Source organism: Mercenaria mercenaria, chromosome 3 (assembly GCF_021730395.1).
Source record: "Mercenaria mercenaria strain notata chromosome 3, MADL_Memer_1, whole genome shotgun sequence".
NCBI classification, from domain to species: domain Eukaryota; kingdom Metazoa; phylum Mollusca; class Bivalvia; order Venerida; family Veneridae; genus Mercenaria; species Mercenaria mercenaria.
The window spans coordinates 80,090,812-80,103,772 of record NC_069363.1 but is presented as its reverse complement, the minus strand read 5'-3'; the positions used below and the strand labels follow the sequence as shown (position 1 = coordinate 80,103,772).

Below are 12,961 nucleotides of genomic sequence, written 5' to 3'. Positions count from 1 at the left end.
GGCCTTAGCATGTGATAACTCTTTGTCATAGAAGACTCCGATTTTCCCATTGTCATATAGGATTTTAGCTACTTTTTCAAAACGCATAACAGTGAGAGGAAATAAATAACGGTGACTACAGGAAATCGCTGTTAAAACATATTCAATATGTATCGAACTCGAGTGAGAGCTAATTATACATAAAATATTTACAAAAATAAACGTAATAAAGGCAACTTTATGACAAATAATCATAACTTTTACCAGCAATTACCTTATACGCTGGTACTGTATTACAGTTTATAATAGTACATGTATATTGATTACCGGACCTCTAGCCTGCCCAGTATGGGTTGTTTAAAGGTCCGGTTACCGGACCCCTAGCCACTTGTGGATAGGGATGGGCATTTTTGAGGGGGTTTCTTACTGGTCACCATGTATTCAGTTTGACAGAAAAAACAATTATAATCTACAAACCTTTTTAACTCTTGTACTACTTCCATGGCTTCTGACAAGTCCGTCAAAATATTTGCACATCCGGGATTAGTCTAAATAATGAGACCTCGGGTTGACCGATTTTACATTCTAATATTTCACGTTGTCTACCTAGAGGAGGAGGATATCGACCAGTCAAAAAAGTATAACGATATTCAACTCTCGAGTACAATTATTTGGAGTAATCCGGGATAGGCTACAGTCATTCTGTTGACATTTCTAATCAACGCGTCCAACCGGACAATGGCGCTGTCTAAAGCATATTGAGACTGTGACACTTCTAGTGACCTATTGATCGATCCCATTACAACTCGAACTCGCTCAAGGAAGTTTCCGATGTCCGTTACTTTAATTTGTCATTATTTGATATTAGCTGGCTGTTGTGTGTTTTTTGTTTTGTTTCTTTTTTCAGTCTTTCGCAAATCGCGCTCAAACGAATAACGAGTTTCTCATTGGTCGATAGAAAAACAATACCCTACCGTACTATACTGCATCCGGTTAAAGCCGGATAAACCGCATGATGCGGTTAAGTATTTCACGCACAAACGGTTCAAAACTGTTCAAGCGCAATTTGCGTTTTAGTCACCGCATATTGCGGTTTATAAACCGCATGATGCGCTTTTAAACCGCAAGATGCGGTTTCTGAGAGTTTTGGACCAGTTCGTATCCCATAGAACCATACCTATGTTTGGAGCCAGGGGCAATAAAAATGACATTTGAATTGATATTATTATATAGGTATAGGAAATAGAGATCAATATAATTGCACCTTTACTAATCCTACCAGGTGTTCTGTATTACAAAAGTGCTTCAGTTGTGACATTTTGATACAAGCAAAACTGTATTATCTGCACTATTATTTACTTACTGATACTTCATTTTATTATTGGCTTGTTAAAAGTTAATTTTTTACCATATGTAAGTTGATAGAATCACAGGAACCATGTTTTGAGGGGTAAATCAAACACAAATGAATAAATCCTAAATGTTTTTGTTGTGCAAAAAAGTATGATATTGTGTCTAAAACAATTTTCATTTTCCACTCAATTGTGTAATTTCAATATCTCTGCCTATAAGTATTAGCCCAAGGCAAGAGTTGTCATTCTTCGTGGATCACAACTTTAAATTAAAAATTAAAACTTCTGTTATTGATATTAACAAAACTATCATAAACTTCACATTTTTGGTTATTTCAAGGACTTGGAAATCAATTGGACTATTTTAATCCTGATTAAAATATTTAATTATACGAACAAATTTATACTTCATTCAGGTAATAGTTAATTTGGTGGTCTCTTACCTTGTTTATAGATTACAAATTCATCGATTGGATTAACTCAATATATATGTATCAGATTATCTCATTGGTTATCGATTCTTATATATCGGAAATTTCAAACTTCACCGGTTACTGTTTTTCTTTGTTGGGTCGTGTCAGCATGTAAATTTAAAACATACCGAGTAGTTTTGGCGGGCTTCACAGTGCCCACAATTATTTATAATATAGAAATTTAAATTATGGAAAACATCAGAAGAGAGAAATGCCATAGACAACTTCTTCAACGCAACGTCGGGAAAAATCCAGTGTAGAATAGAGAGATTTTCAAGTAAGGCATTTTAATAAACTTTGTGAAAAGTGTACACGTATCACGGACAAAAAGTGATAAAACTGGACAATTGTAAGTTGTACGATGGCAGACAGCAATCAAGATAAGAGGAAGGAAAGAAGGGAAAGAATAGATTATAAGCGATTACATGAAGGGAAATCGGCTGTAAAGTTAGAATACGAGCCACAAAGTCCAGAATTCGCTCGAGGTGAAGAAACAGGTGCTACAGGCGGGACCGCAACAACGAGCGAGTCGCATAAGGAACCGATTGAAATTGGTGGTCTGGTAGCAGATGGCGGTTTTTTCTAGTACTTCGGACTTCCGAGCGATGTGGCCAAGTCAGACGGCTTCCGATATCTTACGAGATGCAGACCTGAAAATAAAAAGATACCGGTTTACATCTTACTTGAAGAAGAAATAAAATACATAGTAAACTTCATACAAAGCATAGATTTTTAAATCCACAAGCCACCTGAAAGATAATTTCAGCCCGCGAAAATACATGACATTTCAGCCCAAATTAGCCATATCTCCAACTGGCCTTAAAATGTTAGGGGAATGGATAGAGACAAATGGCCACTTGCATTCTGTACTCAGTTTCAAGTATTACTTGCAGAGCTGGACAAAAATACCTGTCAACCGATTACTTTTTTCACTATTTTCAACTGTGTGAGGCCTATATGACATTTGACAGTTCACGAGACGCTCAATGCTGATAGTGGCATATATGCATTTCAAGCAGTTATCTGAAAATGATGCCATCAAGCTTACATTCGCATCTGCCAGAATTTCTGCAACATACCATTCTTAAACTTGTTAATCACAAACTCACATCAACAAATATTTCAAACATCAAAACTGCCTTCACTTCAAGGTTTTATCTCTAATGACAGATTTTGACCCTGGCCAATTCGAATCTGTGGCTGGAAACTACCAACTGCTACCTTAAGGACCAAGACATGCATCTCCATGGACTGTCTGGCACCTGATTCTAAGAAAATGATCTATGACAAATAAAATCTTACCAATATTTAAACAATGCTTTGTTCTTCTTGCAAATTGCACATGTCCAAACAATGTCTACAATATTGTGGATTTGGCCCCATTTTACACACATATTTCTTACTGCATCTATCTTTCTGACATTAAAAAAAGACTTACCTACTATTACATGATGGCCATAAATGTACTGTATTAGCACTGTGCACAGCCCTGCATACTTGAGGAACAAAATTAAAAGCAGCACAGCTTACTTACCCAAGACTAACTGTACTTCAAATCCGCAAGCTCAGGAAAAGCCGCCCCTGTTTACAAGTACTTTTTCATATTACCTTACATACAGTAAGTATAAAATAGCTTTAAATAAATATTTTACAATGCACTTTTGTTGTTGTTGTTGTTGTTGTTTTTGTTGTTGTTGTTGTTGTTGTTGTTGCCAAACTTACCTATTTTAACGAATTCGAGCAATCTCCCAGTACATCTCCGAGAAACCGTATCTTCTCTTAATTAAAAACAAATATCTGCAAATGTTCCCTCACTCCAGGACCTTAAATGCACCCAAGATGTATCCACTCTCTACACTTTTCTTCTGTCGTCATGTCCTGACACCGATAAAGCCACAACAGAAATTTGTAAGAACTAAAATCATACCTGCCACTCGAGAAATATCTTCGAAAGAAATATCACCACAGAATCCAGTTCCGAGCCTTGTGAAACAGCCATGTATTTACAAAATGCCAAAAAGTTGCACCTATATTTCCTTTAAATAGTCCTTCTTCCTTTAAATTTGATATAAACTACAAAAGAAATGTGTTTCCCGCTAGAAATTTTAAGAAAACCCTACACTACAAACAAAAATAAGATTTACTTACCCGGTAAAATCAGAGTTACCTCCCCTTAACTTCTACCATATCAAACAACATCTGTCTATGTTATGAATCCATTCAGCTCGGATTTTTAAATAACACATACTGGAGAGCTTGAACAACACAAAAGAAAGCATGAAATAGTACTTACAAAAATTGACAAATGTCTTAAGGTAGCAGATGGCGGTTTTTTCTAGTACTTCGGACTTCCGAGCGATGTGGCCAAGTCAGACGGCTTCCGATATCTTACGAGATGCAGACCTGAAAATAAAAGATACCGGTTTACATCTTACTTGAAGAAGAAATAAAATACATAGTAAACTTCATACAAAGCATAGATTTTTAAATCCACAAGCCACCTGAAAGATAATTTCAGCCCGCGAAAATACATGACATTTCAGCCCAAATTAGCCATATCTCCAACTGGCCTTAAAATGTTAGGGGAATGGATAGAGACAAATGGCCACTTGCATTCTGTACTCAGTTTCAAGTATTACTTGCAGAGCTGGACAAAAATACCTGTCAACCGATTACTTTTTTCACTATTTTCAACTGTGTGAGGCCTATATGACATTTGACAGTTCACGAGACGCTCAATGCTGATAGTGGCATATATGCATTTCAAGCAGTTATCTGAAAATGATGCCATCAAGCTTACATTCGCATCTGCCAGAATTTCTGCAACATACCATTCTTAAACTTGTTAATCACAAACTCACATCAACAAATATTTCAAACATCAAAACTGCCTTCACTTCAAGGTTTTATCTCTAATGACAGATTTTGACCCTGGCCAATTCGAATCTGTGGCTGGAAACTACCAACTGCTACCTCTACGACCAGAAAGTGAGTCGGATTCGGACGATGATGTCGAGATTGCTTCAATGCGAGAAAAGCTAGCTCAGCTTGAAAAAGAGGGGAAGAAGCTAAAGAAACAGCAAGAGAAGGAACGTTTAAGAGGGCTCCTGGAAGAAAAGAAAGACAACATCTTCAAACTCAAGGGTAAATCTTCTATTTCTTCTTTAAAACCGGAAACAAAAGATGCTATTGCTAGTAGTAAATCTATTAAATCTAAACAGACAGAGTCATCTTCATTACCCTCAGAGTCGATGGTAGATAGCAATGCACTTAGAAAAGACAATAAACTGTTACGTTCAGTGCAAAAACAATTGAAAGAAATTGGCTTGGATTCGACTAAATCCGATTCGGATAACGAATCGACAGATAGTGTTTCTTCTGGTGATTCATCATCAGATACAGATAGCAGTAGTGATCATTTAACAGATAATGTTAAAAGTGAAGATAGCAAAAAGAAAAATGTGTCAAAAGCAAAAAAATCTAAATCTAAACATAAAAAGTCAAAGAAATCTTGTATAAAAGAAAAATCTTCAGATAAAGTTAAACATGTACAGAAATATCCACATTCTCAGCTTAGGTACGAGTTTGTTAATCAAAATATTACATTTCAAGACCTTAATCAAAGTTAATTTGTTGCAGGAGAATTAGAAATTATTTCTGATGATAGAACAGGTATGGTAGAAAAAAAGGGTAGGTCAAATTTGTTGAAAAGAATGATGTATCTAAGTTCAAATTACAGTTTTACAATATTGAAATCATATTACGCTGCTGTTCTAAGAGAAATTGAATTAGGAGAAAAATCTTGGTCTGACGATTTTCATTATTTGGAAATTGCTATGCTTACGAAAGCCAATCCCCCGAGTAGATATTCGTCTACAAATGCCAATCTAGGTAAAGGTAAAAAATCTTACTCAAAGGTCAATCAAGAAAATGTAGAGGAGGAGAGTACATGGTTCTGCTCTTTCTATCAAAGAAATAAATGTATGCACAAGGCTAGTTACACACTAATGGTTAAAGGAAAATTAAGATGGGCCAAACATATCTGTGCTACATGTTGGCAGAAAGATCAAAAGAAACTTGAGCATCCAGAAAGTTCAACAGCTTGTCTCTATTCATCAGCTTGACAGTATAGGTCCATTGAAATAATTCAAGAAGATAAAGTAGAAGTTATTTTCCTTCCAAAATTTTGTTACAATACAAATGTTGAGAAAAATATTCTGGACAAAAAAGTAAATACTTCACATATTTGTGATCACACTGAAACTTGTAAAATCTGTAGAGAAATTAAAACAACCTCAGGATTTCAGAAAGTAGAAGAAAAAGTTTTGGTACATGAACAGGTTAAGAAATCGGGTAAATTTAACTATGAACAATGTCGGATTAGAGTAAATGAAAAAAATAACACAGACTATTTAAGAACAGTATTAAATAATTTTCAGTATAATGACATGTTAGTGTGTGATTTATTAGAATATGGATTTCCCATAGGTTTTACAGGAAATGAAAATTTGCTTCCTGAAACAAAAGAGGTTTGGAAGTATAAAAATTACAAGGGCGCAAAAGAATTTCCAGAGGTTATTAATAAATATTTAGTTAAGGAAATGAAAAATGACGCAATTATAGGACCTTTTAAACAAAACCCTTTTAGTCAAAATTTGTTGATTTCCCCTTTGAATTCTGTACCCAAAAAAGATATTTCAGATAGAAGAATTAGTTTAGATTTGAGCAGTAATACCCAGTGTGCAGTTAATGAATTTGTACCAAAAGATGAATATTTAGGAGAAGAAGTTGCTTTGATTTATCCAAAGATAGATGATTTGGTAGCACTCATAATTTCAAAAGGTCAAGGTTCATTATTATTTAAAAAAGATCTATCTAGAGCTTATCGACAAATAAGTATCTGTCCTTCAAATTACAATCTTGTTGCTTACACTTGGAAAAAACACATCTTTTGCGATACTGTTTTGTCCATGGGTTTGAGAAGTGCTGCATATATCTGCCAAAGGGTCACAAATGCCATTTCATTTATTCTTCTAGGCATGGGAATTGCTGTACTTAATTACTTAGATGATCTTGCAGGTGTTGAACGTAGAGAACATGCAGAGTTTGCCTATTTGACTTTAGGTAAAATTCTGAAAAATGCTGGTATAGAGGAAGCTGAAAAGAAAAGTAGCCCACCATCGGAAGTCATGTCGTTTTTAGGAGTTTTATTCAATACTTTATCAATGACCATGGAGATAACCCCTGAAAGATTGAATGAAATTAAAAAATTGATAGCTTTATGGTTAAATAAAAACAAGGCCACATTGAAAGACATTCAGTCATTGTTAGGTAAACTCAACTTTGTTGGAGCTTGCGTTAAACCCAGTAGGATTTTTATTAATCGTTTATTAAACTGGTTACGTGAGCTACATGGTACTAACAATTCAGCTCTACATGTTATACCAGAGGAGGTTAAAAAAGATCTTTTGTGGTGGAATGAATTCTTACCTATTTATAATGGAGTTTCATTAATGAATTTAGGGCCTTGGTCAGATCCTGGTGAAATTTTTTCCTCCGATGCATGTTTAGATGGAATAGGTGGATTTTGGAATGGAAATTATTTTCATTCTATACTTCCAAGTAAAATTATAGATCAAAGGTTACACATAGGAGCACTAGAGATGTTAGCACTTATGGTGTGTTTACACATCTGGGGAAAAAATTTCAGACATCAGCGAATTGTAGTTCTCTGTGATAATTTATCAACCTACATAGCTATTAATACAGGAAAATCAAAATGCCATTTTACCCAAAGTTGTTTAAGAGAGGTCATATTTGTGATGGCAGTCAATGAGTTTGAATTAAGAGCTCAGCATATTACATCCTCACAGAATCGTTTGTCAGATCACTTGTCAATGTGGCATAAAGATGAAAGACATAGAATTGAATTTGAAAAGCTTAATGCAAATTTAAGGCTTGAGGAATATCAGGTTAAAGAATCAGAATTTGAATTTCAAAAGTTATGGTAGTTATCAAATTATGTCATTTCAGAAATGCAAATACCTCAGTTAAGAAGTGATCTCAGACATTCCAACAGACAAGCATATGCTGAAGGCTCTAAGAAGAATTTAAGGATTCAGTGGGAATCCTTCTTATTATTCTGTACATATTTTCAGTTGTGTTTTTTACCAGTCTCAACAGAGACTTTACAGTTATATGCTCAGTTTTTGAGTAGGACATTTAAATCAGTAGAATCAATAAGAAATTACATAAGTGGAGTAAGGACTATGCATCTTCTGTTAGGAGTTAATATCGACCACATAAATAGCTTTATTTTAAATCTATCTTTAAAAGGAATTTCAAAATTAAAGTTACATCAGGTTAAACAAGCTAAACCAATTACACCAGTTATTTTGGAGCAAATATTTGCGGTACTTGATTTTTCAGAAAAAGACAATTTAGTGTATTGGTGCCTGTTTCTATTTGCCTTTTTCCTTCTAGCAAGAAAATCTAATTTAGTACCAACTTCATTAAAAGATATGACAAGTAAAAAATTTTTACACAGAGGTGATGTTGAACTTTCTGATAATAGGTTAATAGTGAAAATGAAATGGTCAAAGACTATTCAGAAAGGAGAAAGGGTTCTAATTACTCCTTTGGTAAAAATTAATAAGTCATGTTTATGTCCAGTATTGGCTTACCAAAATATGGTAACAGCTGTTCCAAGATCGGAGGAATCGCCCCTTTTTGTATTAAAAAGAGGACAAATTGTTACATACAATATGTATTTAAGAAAACTGAGATCTTTAATAAAACAGATAGGACTACCTCCTAAAGATTTCTCCACACATTCTTTCAGAAGAGGCTTTGCCACTCTAGCCTTCAGGTTAAATTTACCATCTGACCTGATTCAATTAATGGGGGATTGGCAATCCGATGCTTACAAAAAATATTTACAATATTCGCTGTCTGATAAAGTGAAAGTAGCTGAATTAATAAGCTGTAAGCTGTCCAGCAAAACCTAATTTCAAGAAGGTACATTTATGATTAATGGTATTATTACATAAACATTCTCTGGTAATTCGTCTTAACAGAGAATTGTTTTGCTTTCAGTCGGATGTTTAGACTGACTGGGCAAAATGACATTCAGATGTCGACAGGAGATGTTTATGTATTAAACTTTAATCGTAGAAATTTAGACAGGTATAAATATTTCTGCTATCATATTCTTGGATCTGGTTTTAGAATTTACTTTGTGAAAATAAGTTTAGAGTTTCAAGACAGAAATAAGTTTGTATAAGAAGTAATATTTTAAATAATTAGTTTTTCATAAAGTGTTGAAATATATATGTTGTAAATAGTTTCCTGTTATCACTATCAATGCTAATGGTAATGTAGTATATGAGTAAATATGAAATAGATAATAAAGTCACACTAAAATAAGTTATATATATATATATTTATATATTAAATAAAAATCAAAGTATATGTGTGACATTTAGAAATATTCTTTAATTTTCAGAATACAGAAAAGTAATTATTGTTGGAGATTCCATAATAAAACATTTGCCACCGTTGGAGGGAGTTGAAGTTTACGCATTTCCAGGCGCTACCATAGGGAGGTTACAACACCTTATTAACACCATGAGAATCCCTTTACATCAATTTAACTATGTGATTTTTCATGTTGGTACCAATAATATTGGTAAGGGTTTTTCGGTTTCACACATGTGCTCTGATATGGTGAATCTCATATCGCAGTGTCGTAAAATATCTCCTAGGATTCATATCATTATTTCTTCCATACTCCCTCGACCGGTGGACAACGAAATCACTGATGAAAGAATAAAATTTAACGCTAAAGTTGAAAAAGTTTTATCAGTTGATCTTGGGGTAAAGTTCATCAAATCCTACAGACCATTTTGTTTTAAAGGAGAGATCAAAAGATATCTGTTTGCCAGATTAGACGGTGGTTTACATTTGAACAATGAAGGTTCAAATCGTTTAGGACATTTTTTTCATCGATTTATCTCGACTCTCAATTATTAAAAGGAGTTCATCAGTGATTTTATATTTTTGTATAACTCATGCAGTCATAGTAAATAAATTTTATATTAATACAGTAAAATACTTACTTTTACAGTGACTATTTAAAGAGAAGGTCACAGTTATTATCAATTAAAGGTAGGACTTGGAAGTTAAAGTTATGAATGTTCTCGGTTGTTAATTAGCTGTCATTAAATTAATGTTAGGCAAAGTGATATAACAATGTTAAGTTAGAAATAGTATCTAATTTATATAGCAACATTAAGTGTAGGTTTTTTTGTTGTTTTTTTGTTGAATAGTTCTTTTTGCTTTCATATTAGAAATTCAATTAGGTTTTAGTAAATAAATGATTTAGGTATCACTTTGCCTTACACATGTTATAACTTGCAAATTGTTCAATTAATAACTGTTTTCTTCATGTCAGTTTACTTTTTGTTGTACAACTGCTTGTTTTATTACTATTCTTTTGCTTGGCATAGTTTTAAATTACACTGCTAACATTATGATGCTTTGTTTTGCTTATAATTTGTTGTACATTTTGCTTGTATTATTATTATTCATTTGCTTTGTATTGTTCATTTGCTTAACAATCTCATTTGACTTTAAGCGCTTATCCGCTTTGGCTTATATTTTGCTTTGGTTGGCATAGGGTTGGCGGTTTGAATTATATTGTATGATATATACATTAATTTACTCTGAATTGATACGACCAGTGTGATGACAATAAATATATTATATATTAAATAATAGTTTTAATTATTCTTTCAAATTGGAGTTTAATTGCTAGACTTTATTTAATGTATTACTATCATTGAAAATTTAAGGACCTATGTCTATGATATATCCAATGTGTATACGTTCAAATACCCGGTCTTTCTATTTATGTTAACCATTTAAATTGATATTTCCAATGTGTATACGTTCCCATACATGGTCCTTCCATTTGAATTGATACTATGCCCCAACGATAACTTGATGTTGACAAACATGACTATAAATAGATTAAAATGGAACATGGGGAATTCAACATTTTTCTAACATGTTACAATCTAAATATTTCTAGTTAAAGTACCAATTTCGTTTTAAAAGTTTCATTCAGTTTGGATAACGAAGACAAGATTTATGGCCCTTTGGAATTATACATATAGTACATATACAGAGCTTTTATTCGATTATGCTACAAATGTAAGCTTGTATAAAGAAATGCGGCCCTGCAAGTTTTAGCTTAATTGCATGAAGAAGACAATAATTATAGCCCGTTATATTTACATATAATACACAATAATCTATTTATCTGTCCGCCCGGTGTCATATCTCAGACAAGGTTTAATTAATTTCAATAACACTTCTAGAAATGGTACCTGCTATAGGGAAATGTGACCCTGCAAGTTTCAGATAAATTGCATGATGAGATTTATGGCCCTTTGTTCTTACATATATATTATGTCTCCCACACCACTGTGGTGGGAGACATATTGATTTACACCTATCTGTCCGTCTGTGTGTCCTTCTGTCACGTATCTTGTCTCCATTCTTAGTCGAACATTTCTCATGCGATCTTCATCAAACTTGAATAAAATCTGTTTGCCAAAACGTCCTCGGCCAGATTCGATAACTAGCCAAATCGGCCCAGGCACTTCGGAATTATGGCCCTTGAATTACCAAAAAATCGCTGCCAGTATCCGCAATTTAAGTCATTGGTGCATGGTTGATGCCAGTATCCGCACTCAAGTCATTGGTGCATGGTTGACTCAGACACATAACTATTCAGGTGATAGGCAGTTGTGGGAGACATGCGCTTTTCTCAAAAGGGGCTCTAGTGCAAATATTGATTTATTAAGTTTTCTGTCCACGCGGAGTCATGTCTCAATCATGGTTTGAAGGATCACTACTGGATGCACATGCCATTAAAAGAATCATGAAATTGGCCTTAATTTTTTCAAACGTTTTAACAGAGTTTCAACAGGTCACCATTAAAATTCACCCATTACTTCTTACTATTTAATGGGATTTTCATTACCTTAGTTTTAATGCCATATATTAAAAAGCCATGAAATAACTGCATTAAAACCCTGGTAAAATATACCTTGTTAAAATGACTTTGATGGCCATGAAAAGCTGCTTAAAATAAACCATTAAAATAAGTTAATTGGCTCCTTAAAACTCCATGAACAATTTTAATTCGCATGAAATTAATGTGCCATTAAAAAGTACCCCTTAATTCCACATTAATTAGTAAATACTAATGGGGTCATTGATTCTTTTAATACTCTATTAATGACCGTTAATTATTAAAAACATGATTAATGGTCTCATTAAATATGTCAGATTCAATTTTAATGAGTTCGTAATATTTTAATGGTATACCAAATTAAGGGCCATGAAAATTTGCCATCAGAATTATGCATCTTAAGATAATCAACTTCATATTGATATTTGCTGTATTGATTTAAAGTACGTATTACTACACATGTAATAGTATCTATACATATGTACTGTTTTGTAAAATGCTAGAAGAATATTTGATTCTTCTTTTTTTCTCTTATTATTTTGTAATGTAAACACATGTAACAGCCTCGTACAAACATTTGCCATATTGTATCCTCATTCTGTCATATGTTCATATGAAATGAGAAAATAAATGGATATTGTATTGTATTGTGTTGTACTGAGAAGGTTTTACAGGTACTGGTTTAATAGATCAAGTGACCATGTGAGTAGTTTTAACTATTCAACATTTTTATATTGACAAACATTCTGACCAAGTTTTTATTGGTACAGACATTATGTTTCAGGTGTATTCAAAAAGCAACTGTTGATGACAATGTCAGCGCACAATGGGCGATCACAATTTAGCTCTCCTTCAGTACTTTGTGCTCAGGTGCATGCACTTAAACAGCTTAGAGCAAATGTTTGAAGGATTGCATCACAAGTAGCCCCCACCCCCAACCAAATCAAGCATACCACACTCTTTGATTCATTGAAACGAAGAAGCCATTGATCTGCCCATGCCCCAAATGAATTTAAATCATACTGTAAATCTTCACAATGATGTGTACTGTTCACTTCTCTATTAACCTAAGTTTCTTCTCAAGGATTGGAAAATTTGAAAATCTAAACTGATCTGAA

The 12,961-nt window shown here is 33.6% G+C and overlaps 1 protein-coding gene and 1 long non-coding RNA gene across 4 annotated transcripts; one reads left to right on the top strand and one right to left on the bottom strand.

Annotated features, from left to right (window-relative positions):
* Positions 1-2,407: 2,407 nt before the first annotated feature.
* LOC128555731 (uncharacterized) lies at positions 2,408-4,684 on the bottom strand. 3 transcript variants are annotated; one of them, XR_008370309.1, is made up of 3 exons: positions 4,666-4,684; positions 4,098-4,207; positions 2,408-2,454 (listed from the first exon to the last, which is right to left on the bottom strand). It is a non-coding gene; the product is annotated as an uncharacterized LOC128555731 (long non-coding RNA). The 3 variants fall into 3 exon arrangements; XR_008370307.1 differs by lacking the exon at positions 4,666-4,684 and adding an exon at positions 4,466-4,583; XR_008370308.1 differs by lacking the exon at positions 4,666-4,684 and adding an exon at positions 4,481-4,499.
* A 100-nt stretch (positions 4,685-4,784) lies between these two features.
* Positions 4,785-9,835, top strand: LOC123552691 (uncharacterized). The gene is made up of 2 exons (XM_053539786.1): positions 4,785-4,948; positions 9,309-9,835. The coding sequence occupies exons 1-2, from the start codon at positions 4,831-4,833 to the stop codon at positions 9,833-9,835; spliced, it is 645 nt and encodes a 214-aa protein (XP_053395761.1). The 5' UTR covers positions 4,785-4,830.
* The last annotated feature ends 3,126 nt before the right edge of the window (positions 9,836-12,961 follow it).